This window comes from Acipenser ruthenus, chromosome 29 (genome assembly GCF_902713425.1).
Source record: "Acipenser ruthenus chromosome 29, fAciRut3.2 maternal haplotype, whole genome shotgun sequence".
Lineage (NCBI taxonomy): Eukaryota > Metazoa > Chordata > Actinopteri > Acipenseriformes > Acipenseridae > Acipenser > Acipenser ruthenus.
In genome coordinates, this window is record NC_081217.1 from 9,808,398 (window position 1) to 9,825,923 (window position 17,526).

Consider the following 17,526-nt stretch of genomic DNA (forward strand, 5'->3'; position numbering starts at 1 on the left):
GAGGAGGAGGAGGAGGGGGTCCGCAGCCTGAGCACCAGGGCAGGGGGGGAGGAAACCAAGGGAACCGAGGAAACAGGGGGAATGCTGAAGGAAGAAACCCAGGTGCAGGAGGCGGGATTGAGGGGAGGAATGAAGACGGAGCCTGGAGGAGAGGGAGAGGAGGCAGGGCCCAGGCTGGAGGGCAGGAGGGTCCCGGAGGAGGGGGTGCTGCTGGTGGTGGAGGAGCCCCGCGCGTCTGGAAACTGGGGTACCGCGCACTGGAAGAACTGGCTGGGAAGGAGCCCTCAGAAGTGGCCATCACTCTGTCCTCCAGCGCGGGGTTACGGGAGCTCCTAGAGGAGCCGGAGATGAGGCAGAATATGGTCCAGCTGCTCTGCAAGGTTCTCAGCAAGGCAGTGGGGTCCCGTCTCGACAGGCAGATCGTGCAGCACCTGGTGAGGGCTCTGAAGGATTCTGGGTTCCTCAAGACGGTCCTACCTCAATACATTATGGGCATGATGATGGATCCTATCCCTGCTCGGAGACACCAATACCCTGAACACCTGGACAACATCATCACACTCTTATCGGACCTGGTCAGCATCTTCCCAGCCAGCTCTATCCAGGTGGTATCCATGCTAGTGACGATCTTGCAGCCTGCAGTCAATGCACTTCGAGCTTTGGGAGTGGCCATCACAGATCAGACCCAACAGGACCTGGAGAAGATCAATGAGCTCGTGACCCACCTACAGGAGAAGCGGAGAGAGGGGACCCTGCGCACCGACACCTACACTTTCCTGGGACCCGAGGAAGATGCACCTGCTGGGGAAGCAGGCTACAAGACCATGCCCATCTACCCCAAATGGGAAGAGATCCATCTAAACGACAAGCCTTTTCTGAGGCCCAACATCGTCTCTCGCAGCTACCCCAGCACACAAGTCTACCTGGACACACACTTCCGCCTGCTCAGAGAGGATTTCGTCAGGCCACTGCGGGAAGGAATCCGGGAGATCCTGCAGACCTACCTCTCTCCGGCAGAAGGACCGGAAGGAAACCTTCGGAAGAAGCGCTTTGACGATATCCGGGTGTATTTTGATACCCGCTTGCTGACCCCAACCTGCACCCACTCGGGCACGGCCTACAAGGTGCATTTTGACACCCGGCCCCTCAAGTTTGTCCGCTGGGAGAATTCGAAGCGTCTTATTTACGGGTCTCTGGTCTGCTTGTCCCGGGATAACTTTGAGACGTTCCTTTTTGCCACGGTGGCGGACAGAGACCCAGCGGAGCTCAAGAAAGGGATTGTGCTTCTCACCTTCACCCAGGAGAGTCGCCCTGCCCTGGCCGAGGTGCAGGCCTCGCACGCCTTCCTCATGGTGGAGACCACGGCCTACTTTGAGGCCTATCGGCACGTGCTGGAGGGTCTGCAAGAGGAGGAAGAAGAGGACCTGCCCTTCCAGAGGTAGAGATACCAGATACCAGATACACACTCCTATACTAGAGACACCAGATACACACTCCTGTACTAGAGACACCAGATACACACTCCTATACTAGAGACACCAGATACACACTCCTATACTAGAGACACCAGATACACACTCCTATACTAGAGATACCAGATACACACTATATACAGTCATAACAGTTTGATAGCACTACTGTGAGTGTTTTAATGCTTATTATCAACATGCTGAAATGTCCCGAATGTCAGAATGTAACGGGCATCCACAGGGATTCTCATAGTATCACTTTGCAAGTTATCTCCCCCCCCATTTAATGAAGGCTGAAGATTAGATAGTTAACATGGCAGTTCCTGGACAGCATTGAGATTTGGCATACAAGTAGCACAATACACAGCATACAGAACAGTGCAGTGAGTGTTTTTAACTATAATTTTGTAGACAGTAATGCTTGAAAACCAGTTTCATTAAGGATCCCTATTATAATCAATATAGTACCTGTGCAATGTTTTCACATTGATTAAGCACTAAAAAACATACAGATCTGAGGTTACAAAGAGGGCAAGACCAGGATAAATAATTCTTCAGTGGGAGCTGGCTGCACTGGTGTCCTTGTTACTGACGCAGCGTTTTACAATGGTCAGCTACAGAACACTGCTTCAAGGGGGTAAAATGAAAATGAGGTGGGGGAAGCAATGAGCATTTTCAGAGTATATTTCAGAGGAATGTAATGTCCTGTTGTGTGTCTCATTCTCTGGTGTTGTTTCTGCTAAGATATTTGCCAGGCTTACTAACTTCCAACAAAAATGTCCTCCCTCTTGACCTCTGGGTCTGCTTCTCAAAAGACTCCTAATGAATGAATTGCTGAAGTCAGATGATTTCCTTTAAACTTTAAAATGTTTAACACCCCTAATGTCCAAAACGTAGATGGTACAAACACTATTTTTGTATAAGATTGTTGAATATTTATCGTGAATTCTCTTGTTGAAGTCACTCTGATGCGTAAATAAAATCCATTTTTATAAGTGGTTTATTAGGGGTTGTATTTTATAAGTGCTTTATTAGGTGTTGTGTTTTATAAATGGTTTATTAGGTGTTGTATTTTATAAATGGTTTATTAGGTGTTGTATTTTATAAATGGTTTATTAGGTGTTGTATTTTATAAATGGTTTATTAGGGGTTGTATTTTATAAGTGCTTTATTAGGTGTTATATTTTATAAATGCTTTATTAGGTGTTGTATTTTATAAATGCTTTATTAGGTGTTGTATTTTATAAGTGGTTTATTAGGGGTTGTATTTTATAAGTGGTTTATTAGGTGTTGTGTTTTATAAATGGTTTATTAGGTGTTGTATTTTATAAATGCTTTATTAGGTGTTGTATTTTATAAGTGCTTTATTAGGTGTTATATTTTATAAATGCTTTATTAGGTGTTGTATTTTATAAATGCTTTATTAGGGGTTGTATTTTATAAATGGTTTATTAGGTGTTGTATTTTATAAATGGTTTATTAGGTGTTGTATTTTATAAATGGTTTATTAGGTGTTGTATTTGCTCTCCTGCCGCAGGTACATTGTGCAGTGCCAGAAGGACGTGGCAGAGCCAGCCTACCTGCGCGCTGGGCCTGGTGCCTATGACCTGTCTTCCATTGCCGCGCCCCCTGGAGGACTGCAGGTACCTTGCAATGTGCTGGACCCCGACGCCTGGCCCAGCATGGAGGAGCTGGGTCTTGATGAGTCTCAGCTGAGAGCCCTGAAGCTGGCACTCACCAAGGAGCTGGCTATCATCCAGGGCCCACCTGGCACGGGTAAGACGGGGCCACCCAGCACACATTCTGACACACACACACATATATACACACACTGAGACACACACACACACACACACACACACACATATACACACACTGACACACACACACACACACACACATATACACACACAGATACACACACTGACACACACACACAGATATTCAGACACACACACACACAATCAGATACTCACACATACATACAGATATAGCCAGACACACACTGACACTGAGGGTTGTTAAGTAAGTAGTTTCAGTAACGAGTTAGAAGTAATCAGATTACTTTTCACATCCAAAAGTAATGAGATTACTTTTTGTTACTTCAATTGGGAATCGTGCATCTGTGTGCATGTACGTTTTCCTTAAGTATCTTATGTATTTTTCAACCTTACCAGTTTAACTAATCTTCTAATTATCTTTTATTGGCAAAATAAATATAAATATATACTGACCCAGACACAAAAACACAAACTATGCACACACACTGGCAGTGAGGCACAGAAATGCACACTGATGTACTCAGTTACCAACATGAAAGGAGGCCCTGAAGGGTGGAGATAATGTCACTGTCCAGGGGAGGTGACCAGGAAAGTGCAATGCCATCTGAAAGCATGGTTTTCAAATGTATTTAACTTGAAAGGCAGTTGTATGTGGAACGTTGCACTGTCCTGCGGGCTGGAATTTAATCGCTGATTGGATAATGTTCTGTGCCTTGTTGTTCCGACAGGAAAGACGTACGTGGGGTTGAAGATTGCCCAGGCCCTCTTGATGAATGAGAGTGTGTGGCAGCCTGGTCTTGCCAAGGTTCCAGTGCTGGTAGTCTGCTACACCAACCACGCGCTCGACCAGTTCCTGGAGGGTGAGTGCCTCCGGTGGTCAATAGCAGTCAGTGCGGTAAAAATGTATTACCAGCACAATTCAAACCAATGTTCTGGTTAGAGCATATTGCATTGATTATTGAACTTTGTTTACTTTATTGTTTTGTTTCCAAGTGCCATAAATACAGGTATGGTTTTGGGATTGTAGTCCCTCTGATTAAACTCAACAAACAAACACATATCCCATTATACAATCCCGGTAGATAATTGAGTCAGATTGCCATTGATTGGTACTCAGTTGTATAGATTAGGACAATGGTGAGAAAGACTTCTGTGTGAAATTAACACATTTTTAAAAGGTTTTCTTCGGTTTCATTTAATGCCTGCCCACAAAAAAAAACATGTTAAAGGGAATGACATTGATAATGGTGATAATCGCTGTCGTTAATGTTGTTTTTGTGGTTTTGTTTCCGTGCCTCAGGTATCCACACTTTCCTGGACTCTGGGATTGTGCGAGTGGGCGGTCGCAGCAACAGTGAGATCCTCAAACGCTTCACTCTGAGAGAGCTGAGGGGGAGCAATAACTTCCGCAAGAACCTTCCGAACCACCTCCGCCGGGCCTACTACGAGGTGAGCACACACCCCACCCTGATACCCCCACACACCCCACCCTGCACCCCACACACACCCCAACCTGCCACCCCCACACACCCCACCCTGCACCCCACACACACCCCAACCTGCCACCCCCACACACCCCACCCTGCCACCCCCACACACCCCATCCTGATACCCCCACACACCCCACCCTGATACCCCCACACACCCCACCCTGATACCGCCATACACCCCCCAACCTGCCACCCCCACACACCCCACCCTGCCACCCCCACACACACCCCACCCTGATACCCCCACACACCCCATCCTGCACACACACACCCCACCCTGATACCCCCACACACCCCACCCTGCACCCACACACACCCCACCCTGCCACCCACATGAAGCATTACCCAGAGTAACACACACACCCCACCCTGCCACCCCCACACACACACCCCACCCTGCCACCCACACACACACCCCACCCTGCCACCCACATGAAGCATTACCAAGAGTAACACACACACCCCACCCTGCCACCCGCACACACACCCCACCCTACCACCCACACACACACACACTCCACCCTGCCACCCTGCCACACACCCCACCCTGCCACACCCCCTCTCTTCTCCCCTGTCTTACTCTACCATCCTCTCCTTCTCACTCTCCTACCTTCTCCATCTCTCCCCCTCTCTCTCTCTCTCCCCGTCTCTCTCCATCTCTGTCCCCTTCACTCTCTCTCTCACTCTCTCCACCGTCTCTTTCCCCTCACTCTCTCCCTCTCTCACCCTCAGATAACGAGTGAGCTGGCCCAGGCAGGGCAACGCATTGAGGAGGAAGCGGGGCACTTGGAGTGCACGCTGCGAGGGGTCCTGCACGAGCAGTACCTGGAGCGCTTCATCCACGAGGAACACTGGAGCGGCCTCTGCCACCAGCCTGTGAGTGTGGGAGCCTCCCTGCCTGTGTGTCTGTGTCATTGGAACCCAAAGAGCATATTACAGCACTGGAGAATCACCCTGGATTGCATTGACCACCAATCCAGGTTATCCTGGAATCAGCCCTAAATGCAAATACAATTCCCTTTAAAAGATCCAGCTGTGCCTTATCTCAAAGCCTTTCTATATTTTGAAAATGTTTGTTTTAAAATAACATCACTAACACAGGAGTATTTAAACCCCAGCTTTCATTATTGTGGCGATCCATGTCCCTCTGGAGTTCAGAGTAGGAAGTCTGCATTTGGCATAAACACTATAAGCAAGTGCGTGTGTGTATGTGTCTGTCAACTGTAAAAGAATTGCCCTCAACGCGGTTCGTTGCCCCTTTTAAAACACTGACCCAAAACACAGAAATTGATTTTTGAAAGCGCGCTTTCGCTATTTTTAATTAACAATACAAAAACAAAATAAACAAAACAAACACCTAGCTCTTCTTTGAGCAATAACTAAAACAAAACAGGAACCTAAACTAAAAGACAGGACAGCTAAGCTGTTTACCTGTAACCAAACAAACAGAACAGCACACACAGAAAAGGATTCACTCTACCTTTTCCCTTTTAAATTACTGCTGTACCCACACCAGCACAGTCGGGCTTCTACCCTCTTCAGCAGCCGTCTAGAGCAGACTGACTGCTCTCCTTATAAACCCTGCACCTGGATTTAATTTTCAATAATAGCCAGGTGCAGGTAATGATTAACAATAAAACAATTAACAAAACAATTATCAAAACAAACCAAAATGTGCCTTACGCACATGTTTTTCTGCAGGGAAGATTTAACCCCCTCCCTGCTGTCTTACACAACATATTTGCGTATCTATGTGTGTGTGTGCCTGTCTGTCTGTTTCATCATCCATCTGCAACATCGGACCCTCTTTGCCGGTGACTTTTCTATCCTAACATAAATCAATAAACATTTTGGCTTACACTTCTGCAGTCATTCAGTTAGTAGTAATACAGTATTGAATAAAGTAGTAATACAGTATTGAATAAAATACAAGCCCATATGTTTCCAATTACTTGGAAAGATGTTTCACATTTACCTTGCTGTCATCTGTCTGTCTGCAGTTTTCAGATGGCTTCCTGATGTACGGACAGAAGCAATCCCTGATTCTAGAGTGGCTGGGACTGGGGAATTCAGAATTCCAGAGGAGAGGAGGAGACCCCCTACAGGCAAGGGGAGGAAATGCAGGTATGCAAAAGACAGAAGCCCCAATTCTGAATCCCTGACAAACTACTGAGGAATATTCAGTCAGTTGGTATGAAAACTAGCAGCACAAACTTGCTCAGTCCAGTATACAACTCAATAAAAAGCACAGGCAAAGCAGTTCATATGATTGTTATATATGATTAAAGAAAGCGCGTCCACTGGTTCAAAATCCATCTGACGTTTGAAATGTCTGCAGTATTTTCGCTGTGCTGGTGGTTTTCCACTGACTACTTGTCGAGCCGAGTCAGAACCAAACCGTGAAACTCTGGCTCACAACACAGTGCGGCCGGGCTAATGATTTTCTGCATTACTTTGCATCGGTCAGTACACTCATGGAAGACGAACACCAATGGTGTGGTGAGTGGGAAGAGAAAAGCACATCCTTGGGATGCTGACAAGGATTACTCCTCAACATTTCATATTGCCTGCATGAGCAAGCATGAGAAATCGATAACGTTACCTTTTTTAACAAATGTCGTCTAAGGCCCAATATCTTGCTCATCAGATCCAGATTGCTGCTCTCTGAGAAGCATTCTTCTCCTCTTTGTGCAATCAGCCCGTCATTGCATTTCAGTTATATACCTCTGGATCCGCTATTCTCAATTAGAATACAGAGCCTCTTAATACCGCATCATCTACATGGCAACATTGTCATAGCGTGTCACCTCAGGCTTGGGCTCTGCATTGAAAAAGGTATAAGTAAACCCTCTCCCTCTCTCTCGCTGTCTCCTCTCAGAGGGGGAGAACGAGGCTGAAGAAGAGGAGGACGAGGAAGAGGAGGAGGAGCTGGTGGAGGTGGAGGAGGAGGCGGCTCTGATGGAGGCCGAGCGTGTCATCGAGGGGGTGGAGCCTCAAGGTCACGACTTCAGGAAGAGGAAGGCGGACAGAGCCGTCAGGGACCTCGAGGGACTACTGCTCGCTATGAGTATCAACAGCAAGGAAGAGAGAGCTGGACAGAGCGAGGAGGGCTGGCAGGTACTGCGGGGGAGACGAGGGGAGAGGGGAGAGGCAGGGAAAGGAGATTGAGCTTGAGAGGGAGAGGGGAGAGGCAGGGAAAGGCGCTTGAGAGGGAGAGGGAGAGGGGAGAGGCAGGGAAAGGAGCTTAAGAGGGAGAGGGAGAGGGGAGAGGCAGGGAAAGGAGCTTGAGAGGGAGAGGGAGAGGGAGAAGGGAGAGGCAGGGAAAGGAGCTTGAGAGGGAGAGGGGGAGGGGAGAGGCAGGGAAAGGAACTTGAGAGGGAGGGAGAGTGAGAGGCATGTAGAGGAGGACTGGGAGGTACTGAGGAGAGAAAGGGAGAGGGAGAGGAGACAGGCAGGGTGAGGATGACTGTGAGGTACTGAGGAGAGAGAGATGGAGAGGGAGAGGAGAGAGACAGGGAAAGGAGGGCTGGGAGGTACTAAGGAGGGAGAGGGAGAGGGTGAGGGAGAGGGAGAGGGGAGTTGCAGAGAAAGGAGGACTGGGAGGTATTGAGGAGAGAGAGAGAGAGAAAGGGAGAGGGAGAAGAGGGAGGCAGGGAGAGGAGGGTTAGGCTGTACAGACAGAGGAAACAGTGGAGGGTTAGGATGTGGGGGGAGAAAGTGAGGGGAGAGAGAGGAGATGGAAAGGAGTCTGGGCAGTGTATTTTCTGGGTATTGTGTCTGTACCCCCCTCACACTGGTTTGTCTTGTGATGGATTCACAGATGCAGAAAAAGCAGAAGCAGAAGATGAAGAGGCGTGTGAAGAAGGAGCTGGAGAAAAGCTCAGTGATGAGCGAGGAGGAGGAGAAGAACACTCGGGACATCTGGAGACTGGAGCTGAGTGACCGCTGGAGACTGTACAGGTCAGACTGCGGGGGGTCTATGGGGGGAGCTCAGAGAGCTCAGTGTATATCTGCACTGGCATTTCACCATGCTCTTCACATGCTTATCTTGTGTGCCCTCCATTCCCACCATTAAGACAGTAGCCTACTTTCTCAGTGTTCACGCTTGTAAGACTCGCCCTGTGCCAGACTGTGTGCTGTTCTGTCCCCGGCAGGCTGTGGCTCCTGCGGTACCAGATTGAGATGCGCCGCAAGGCCCTGCAGTCGGAGCAGGCCTATCAGAACGCAGCGGATCGGCTGGCAGAGATCCGGCTTCGGGAGGACCTGTGCATCCTCAAGGAGGCCCGCGTCATCGGCATGACAACCACTGGGGCCGCCAAGTTCCGCCGTGTGCTGCAGGAGGTGCAGCCGCGCCTCGTCATCGTGGAGGAGGCAGCCGAGGTGCTGGAGGCACACACCATCACCACCCTGAGCAGAGCCTGCCAGCACCTCATACTCATAGGAGACCACCAGCAGGTGAGATGCACTGACACACAGTGATATGCACTGAGATACGCTGAGATACGCTGAAATACACTGAGATACACTGACATACACCATCACCACCCTGAGCAGAGCCTGCCAGCACCTCATACTCATAAGAGACCACCAGCAGGTGAGATGCACTGAGACACAGTGATATGCACTGAGATACGCTGAGATACACTGAGACACACTGACACACACTGAGATACACTGAGATACGCTGAAACACACTCAGATACACTGAGACACACTGACACACACTGAAATACACTCACACACACTGAGACACTGACACACTGAAATGTACTGCGAGACACTGAGACACTGACATACTGAAATGTACTGTGAGACACTGAAACACACATTGAGACACTGACACACACACAGAGGCACACACAATGACTCCCATCCACACCTATGTTGATATCCAGACACACACACACACACACACACACACACACACACACACACACTAACCAGTCCAGTAATTGCAGTAGATGATATGCAGTGCAGAAGATGTGTTCTTCTACTCCTGGTAAGCTCTGAATAGATGACTGGGATGAATGGGAGGCATCGTTCCTGGTTAATTTATTGAAATGCGTTTCTAAGAAAATGCACTGCCTCGTATAACGCAGATAGGCACACAAACGCAGCGCATTGATTACAGCAACGAGATGAATACAATTACAACAGTGTGCCTTCTGGATGCAATGCAGTGCATCAGCAGGGAAATCAATGCTGGAGATTCACAACTGCAGTAGCCGGAGATGTGGGTTTGTTTACTCTGAGTTTGGGTACGGATGTTTATCCCATTGTTATTCACAGAACCTATAGCAGCAAATTGCAGTAGTTTTTATTGAGCTAATTCCTCATCAAAAGAATTGATTTGGTACACAGATTTGGTACTAAGATCCTCTGACTTTTGCTTTAAAGGGATTATTTATCTTCTAAGAAATGTATTTCTTACCGGATTATAATTCGGTTTTGTATATTATGCATAGTTTCCCCTAATGATTAAATCAGCATTTGCCATGCTTACTAGCTGTTCCATCTGATTTTCTCAAGTGGGGAAACATATTAGCGTTGCGGTGTGCACTGAAGCCCGAAGCTTAAACATTGTACTCTGAAGCCTGTGCAACACCTATATGCTTCCCTACCGCACCTCAGAAGCAGCCCAGTTTGCTGGAGTAGTTAGTAAGCCTGGTAAACGGGTCTACACAGAAACATGAGAGAACATTATAACTTGCCTTGAATGTTCATTTCCTCCAAACTTTTACCATAGACTTCTAGCCTTTTATAGACCTTGCAATGGATTATAATCTGATACATTTTTACATAGACTCCTAGTCTCTTGTAGACCTTTCACATTGCAGTGGATTATAATCTGATAAACTTTTGATTTTATGAAGCTCCGTCCCAGCGCCACAGTCTACGAGCTGGCCAAGAACTTTAACCTAGAAGTGTCCCTGTTTGAGAGGCTGGTCAACGTGGACTTCCCCTACGTCAGGCTCAACTACCAGGTGAGTCCGAGCAAGTCCTTCCTGCTTAAAGTACCAGCGAAAAGGTGAAAATAAAAAGACGGCTTGCTTTTGAAGTTTATGCTAAAGCAAAAAAAAAAAAACAACACCATCTATTCGGAAGCTATTTTCTGCATTTGAATTGATTGTGAGTATCTTGCTGGTGGAGGAGTGAGGGAGCCTGCCATGCACGTTTGCTTGGCTTGGTGAATTGACCGATGCTGGACAGTGGCAGTATGTATATTTGTGCACATCAGTTGTTATTAGCATTACTATTCCCCTTTTAAAAGTTTACCATGGTATATTTCCCATGGTTATACTATGCATTTGCCAAGGTTTACCATGGCTTGCAATGTTTTTTAATATGCTTTACCATACCTCTCTGTGCTTTACAGTGCTTACCTGTGCTGTACCACACTTTCACTGTGCTTTATTGCACTTTGCTGTGCTTTTACTATGAGAAATGTTTATAATGGTGACCTGACGCTGTTCTCCCTCAGCACCGCATGCGCCCCGAGATCGCCTGTCTCCTGACACCCCACATCTACTCGGAGCTGGAGAACCACCCCTCTGTCCTGGAGTATGAGAACATCAAGGTGAGTCACATATTAACTGGTTTGAAATCCTTCTTAACAAGAGATGCAGATTTTATTGACAACTGAGTTCCGAGTCGCCTCATTCTGCTATATTCAGTGGATCTTGGTGGAGAATGTGTTTCTCGTGAACAATACTATTGCTCTACCAGCGAGAGAGCGCACACCTTAATCCTGACCTCTGTGGTTCCTGAAACAAACTCACATTTAAGAATGGTGGGAATTTCTCACCTAGTGCCAAGTGATTGAGGAGGATTTCTGATCTAATTATTTGTATTAAGTTTTAAATTAACAAACAAATAGTGAAACTATATTGCTATGTTTTGGGGTAATCAGAGTTATTTTCAGAAGTTGAAACTGTTTGTTATTAGCATGCACACAGAAGCTACCACGACCCCAGGGTCAAATCAGTGTGTGTGTTCCTGTCCACCATGAGGTGAGGATTACTGATTGTTTTATGATTTCATTCTACAGGGGGTTTCGTCCAACCTCTTCTTTGTTGAGCATGACGTCCTTGAACAGGAGATCCAGGATGGTCGAAGCCACCAGAACAAACACGAGGCCCAGTTTGTGGTGGCCCTGTGCCTCTACCTCATCTGCCAGGGCTACAAACCCTCCCAGATCACCATCCTCACCACCTACACCGGGCAGCTTTACTGCCTGCGCAAGCTCCTGCCCCAGAAGCAGTTCCAGGGGGTGAAGGTGCACGTAGTCGATAAGTACCAAGGCGAGGAGAACGACATTATCCTGCTCTCCCTGGTCCGCAGCAACAGCTACGGCAAAGTGGGCTTCCTTCAGATCGCCAACCGGGTCTGTGTAGCTCTGTCCCGTGCCAAGAAGGGCCTCTACTGCATAGGCAACATGGCTTTGTTTGGGAAAGTTCAGCTGTGGAGCAACATTCTGCACACTTTAAGGGAGAAGGGCCAGGTGGGACGTGCCTTGATGTTGAGCTGTCAGAACCACCCGAACACACGGGCCTTGGTCTCCCAAGCCCAGGACTTCCAGCAGGCCCCTGAAGGAGGCTGCAGCCGGCCCTGCGAGTTCCGCTTGGGCTGTGGCCACGTTTGCACCCGAGCCTGTCACCCGTACGACGCCGACCACAAGGCCTTCCAGTGCCAGAAGCCCTGCCAGAAAGTGCTGTGCAATCAGGGCCACCGTTGCCCGGGGCTCTGCTTCAAGAAGTGCCAGGACTGCAAGGTGTTGGTGGAGAAAGAGATCCCCTATTGTGGGCACAAGCAGAAGGTTCCCTGCCACGTAGACCCCCTGGATTTCATCTGCAAGGAGCCATGCCTGAAAACGCTGGGCTGTGGGCATCCGTGTGGCAATGTCTGCGGAGAGGCCTGTACAGATCACTGCCCAGTTCGGGTCAGGATGACTTTACAGTGCGGGCATGTGCAAGAGGAGGAGTGCCACTATAAGAACAAGGCATCACGCTTGGGTGAACAACAGCCGGCGTGCAAGTTGAAGTGTGACACTCGGCTCCTGTGCAGTCACCCCTGCCCCGGCACCTGCCACAGCTGCAGCCAGGGTCGCTTCCACAAGGGCTGCCTCCAGCCCTGCGGACGCTCGCTCATCTGCTCCCACGAGTGCAAGGAGCCTTGCACCAGTGAGTGCCCGCCTTGCAGCCTGCCATGCCAGAACCGCTGCATGCACAGCGCCTGCAAGAAAACCTGCGGCGAGCTCTGCCCACCCTGCGTGGAGCCCTGTGAGTGGCGCTGCCGCCACCTGCGCTGTGGGAAGCTGTGCCACGAGCCCTGCGACAGACCTCCATGCAACCAGCCCTGCGACAAGCCCTTGAAGTGTGGGCACGCCTGCATTGGATTGTGTGGCGAGCCCTGCCCGTCTAGGTGTCGCGTCTGCCACCAAGAGGAAGTCACTGAGATCTTCTTTGGCACAGAAGACGAGCCAGATGCCCGCTATGTGCAGCTGGAGGAATGTGGGCACCTGCTGGAGGTCACGGCCATGGACCACTACATGAGCCTGGGGGGCAACGAGGATGAAGATGTGGTGATCAAGCTCAAGGTCTGCCCCAAGTGCCGGACGCCCATCCGCAAAAACCAGCGATACGGGACCTCCATCAACCGCAGCCTGGAGGAGATCGAGAAGGTGAAAGCCCAGATCTTGGGCTCCCCTCTGGAGATTGAGAAGAAGCAGAAGATGCTTAAACGGCAGTTGAAGGAGAAGGTGGCCATCCACCTCCACCTGCCCAAGGAGAACGAGAGCCTGAAGTCAGGGCTGGAGCACTCTGGGCTCTCGCTTGGGGCATTAGGGATCCTTGAGAACAAGATGGTCTTCTATGAGCGCCTGGCAAAGCTGATAGGGGGTGAGAGAGACATGGAGGAGGAGGAATGTAGGCGTTTCAGGGTTCGGGTAGGGGAAGTCCTGGAGTGGCTTGACCGGCCTCACCTGAGGTTCTCTGAGCAGCAGCTGTCTGATCTTAAGAGCGAGATCCAGCGGTTGACCTTCCTGGCCGATTTCAACATGCGGTGCAAGCAAGCATCCTCCAGGCGGCTGGGCCCCGAGGTGAGGTCAGAGCTGGCAGGACTCAGGGGCGTCCTGGAGGGCACAGAGAGATTCACAGAGCAGGATGAGCAGCGGGTCGGGGAGAAGCTGAAGGAGCTAGAGTCTGCACTGCCTCGCAATGGGCTGGGAATTTCAGAAGCCGAAAGAGTGATGATCGTCAAAGCAATGAACTTCCCGAAGGGGCACTGGTACAAATGCCCCAACAATCATGTGTACGCCATAGGAGACTGTGGAGGTGCCACGGAGAGACGGCACTGCCCAGAATGCAATGAAGCCATAGGAGGTACCAACCATACGCTGGTCAGCGGAAATCAGGTGGCATCAGAAATGGACGGGGCACAACATGCAGCCTGGTCTGAAGCCAACAACCTCCAGAACTTCGGAGGCTTGGGATTTGCTTAGGATGTGTAAATCAGGGACATAATACAAATATTAAAGTACAGAGCTAGAGAAATAATTCCACTAGATCTGACCTAACAGGAAGAACTGCATTTTCTGTAATTTTCTGCAATTACTAAAAAAAATGAAATATTGAAAGGAATTATAATTCAGTGACAAAAGCTTTTGCATTTTAGTTTCTGTTTGTATAGTCAGCACTACTGAGTGTTTAATAGTTATGGATGAAAAAAATAACAAACACTCTGATATAAGTGATTCATTGAGAATACTTTATTATTAAAAAGCAAGAAGTCATCAAAAACTTCTTCATGAAAGCCTTCAAATACATAGTCTATAATATAATATAATATAATATAATATAATATAATATAATATAATATAAGCAGGGTAAGCATTGTAAACCCCACAGAGGTCTTGTAAAGCACGTAAACTATAGTAAAGTACGTTTATCATAATGTGGCTTTATGTAGGAACACATGAGACCTAACAATTGATGGTAATTGATATTAGGTAAGATTTAGTGGAATATTTCTGTAAGCGGTGTGTCCTCTAATAAAAATAAATGATACTGGTATTAGACTATATATAAACTCATTTTAATATATTTATAGAAAGATTACTTTCTTGTTTTAACTTGTGCGTATTTGTCAAAAGAAGATACAATAATTGCATTATTTAAACCCTCGATTTTAGAAAATAATGATTTTGCTTTCATTTAAAATTAAACAGAACTTTTTATTTGTGAATGAACTTGTGTGTTTCAGTTAATAACCAATGATACTTTCCTCCAATCGGATCACACTGTTGGGCTGCCCTGCCTACGTCTTATCGTTGGGCTGCCCTGCCTACGTCCTAACGTCCTAAAGCCAATCAGATGGCCACTGTCTGAAAATTCTAAAATACTGTGCACATGTGCAGTGGTTTTTACAAGTGTAATGTGGATATCAATCGATTTCTCATTGTCAGTGCCTGAACTGTGAGACTAATATTAGGGCTCTATTTCAATGATCTATGCGGCAGTGGATTGAAATATCGCTGCTCTTTAAATAGCAATCCTGCTGGTTTCCTCATTGCTAGTCTGATTCAAGCATGTTAGCAAATAACGATGTGTAGACAACAATGCAAAATCATACAAAACACACCTAACAGGATAATGAGCAGATCATGCATTCAATATTAATGAATATACTGCTTCAAATTGCTGTGCCCTTACATCTGTGTGATGTCTGCAATTACTTACATATTTAGTTGACTTTGACTATCAGTTTAGGAGCTGCTTTTCAGTTCTAATTGCCTGCCATAGACATGTGTAACATAGAAGTGTCTTCTTAACAGAAGTTAATAACCAGCGACATCTAGAGCACTGCAGTATATTGAAAAACAAAATGAAACTTGAGCCAGAGTCAGATCACTAGATGGCACTGGCTCTTTGGCATGCATCTGTAGCAGGCAAGGAGAACTGAGGAGCAGCTGCTGAGCTAATCGTGAAAGCACCACAGGCTTAATAGCACAAGCACAGCATGGGAGTCATTTTAATAAAACCACTCAGACCGATTGCAAACATAAAGGGGGACATTAAAAACATATGACATTTCAATCTCTTCAGCAGTGATGCAATGGAAGAAGAGCTCAATGGTATTAAGATCAGTAGGTAACATTCTGAGATGCTGCTCTCTAGATAAGCAGGCTCCTAATAGGGTTTATAGTGTTAGTGTTTCTGGAGTTACTGTAGTGTGGTATTGGAATGCCTGCCAGCCCTTGAAAATGATATGGCTTCACCTCAGCCAGCACAGTATTTTTATTTATTTTAGATACATATTTATGGCTATAGCACTATTGATTCCAACAGTACACATGCTGGATTGTGTTGCTGTACAAAACTGTGCAATTTAAGGTTATTGACAACATAGATGTAATTTGTACCTGAAAATAGTCATTTATAAAACCAACTGCCTTTATCTATAGCCAAAGCAGTACAAGTTTAAACTCTTTTTTTCTTTTTTTTTTTTTTTTTACCAAACAATGTGTCAATTTTTACATTATTGAATATGTTTCCCCATGCACAGTATATTGATATATTCTACGGTGCACTTAACTACTGTATGTGGAGAGAAATGTAACCATTTCAATAAAAATAATAGTAAAAAAAAAATACTTTACTGAACATTTATTTATAGAGCAACTTGATGTGGAGGTGAAATATCAGTAACCAAAGTATTCCTTTTCCTTAACTTAGTATCATTTTCTTATTCAGTCAAACAAAGAGCTCTCAGAATCATGTCTAATCTCCAAGTACATCTGAGCAGGATGTATTATAAAGAAAAGACAGGAAGTGTTTAAACTTGGCACCCTGTGGTCTCCAACAGGCACTAAAACATGTCTACTCTCTAAATTCAGCTGCTACACCACAGTGCAACCTATAATCTGTCCCCCTGCAACACTGGCCCCAGCGGATGTAAGAAGTACCATGCTGAACAAATGGGCTGTTTACACTATGGGGGAGGGCAGATTAATGGTTACACCCTGGTGTACCAGATGTACTGGAAGGTTAGACATGATTCTGAGAGCACTACTGAAGTCAAAGGGTTGCTGTAAAAAAGTCACCAGGGTATGAAGATTGAAACAGAAGGTGAATCTATCAAAAAGAATAATACATGAGCATAGCTGACCCTGTTCCCCTAGTGCTAATCTTGCAATGTCTGCTTAATGACTGCTAATTGCATTGTACTGTTAACTACACAATACTAGCTTTGCATACCGCTGCTTGATTCCTTGATAAAATTAAACTTTGACTTCCTTTAAAACAGAGCCTGCAGATAAAATGGGCTTTGCAGTTTTTAAACATTTCAGTATCTGACCTGTTTAATATCCTGTTGTGTGTGCTCCATGTGATTGTCTGCTGATATTGCTGCTTCATTTGCCATGCTTACAAACTATTCCTGCAAAACATGCTTCTGCAAAGACTCCTCACGGCTGATTGGGAGGAAGTGAGGCTCACTCTTATCCTGACACTTGGCTGATCTGTCCTGAATATATCTATGGTAGGCAACTACAGTTGAAAAGCAGTTCCTGAACTCCCAGTCAAAGCACCTTAAACATTGCAATAAGAAGCACTCGGAAGGATTGCAAACGTCAAGAAAATGTCTTTTGCATTTGGGAAAGGTGTATTAAATGGAAGTCGAATTCAAAGGTAAAGCTTCTGGTGCTTAAATGTTAAGAGTAAAACAGAACCCAGTTTTACCACATTAAAAACTTTTTTTTTTTTTTTGAATAAAATGTTACATTATTTT

The 17,526-nt window shown here is 46.7% G+C and overlaps 1 protein-coding gene across 1 annotated transcript; it reads left to right on the forward strand.

Annotated features, from left to right (window-relative positions):
• Positions 1–17: 17 nt before the first annotated feature.
• LOC117425939 (NFX1-type zinc finger-containing protein 1-like) lies at positions 18–16,351 on the forward strand (the record flags this gene model as incomplete). Its single annotated transcript, XM_059003441.1, has 12 exons — positions 18–1,438; positions 3,007–3,245; positions 3,979–4,110; positions 4,551–4,699; positions 5,473–5,616; positions 6,741–6,864; positions 7,619–7,857; positions 8,561–8,700; positions 8,895–9,195; positions 10,614–10,724; positions 11,222–11,317; positions 11,789–16,351. Coding segments are annotated over 12 exons (5,547 nt in total), but the record flags the coding sequence as incomplete, so codon positions are not given.
• Positions 16,352–17,526: the final 1,175 nt, after the last annotated feature.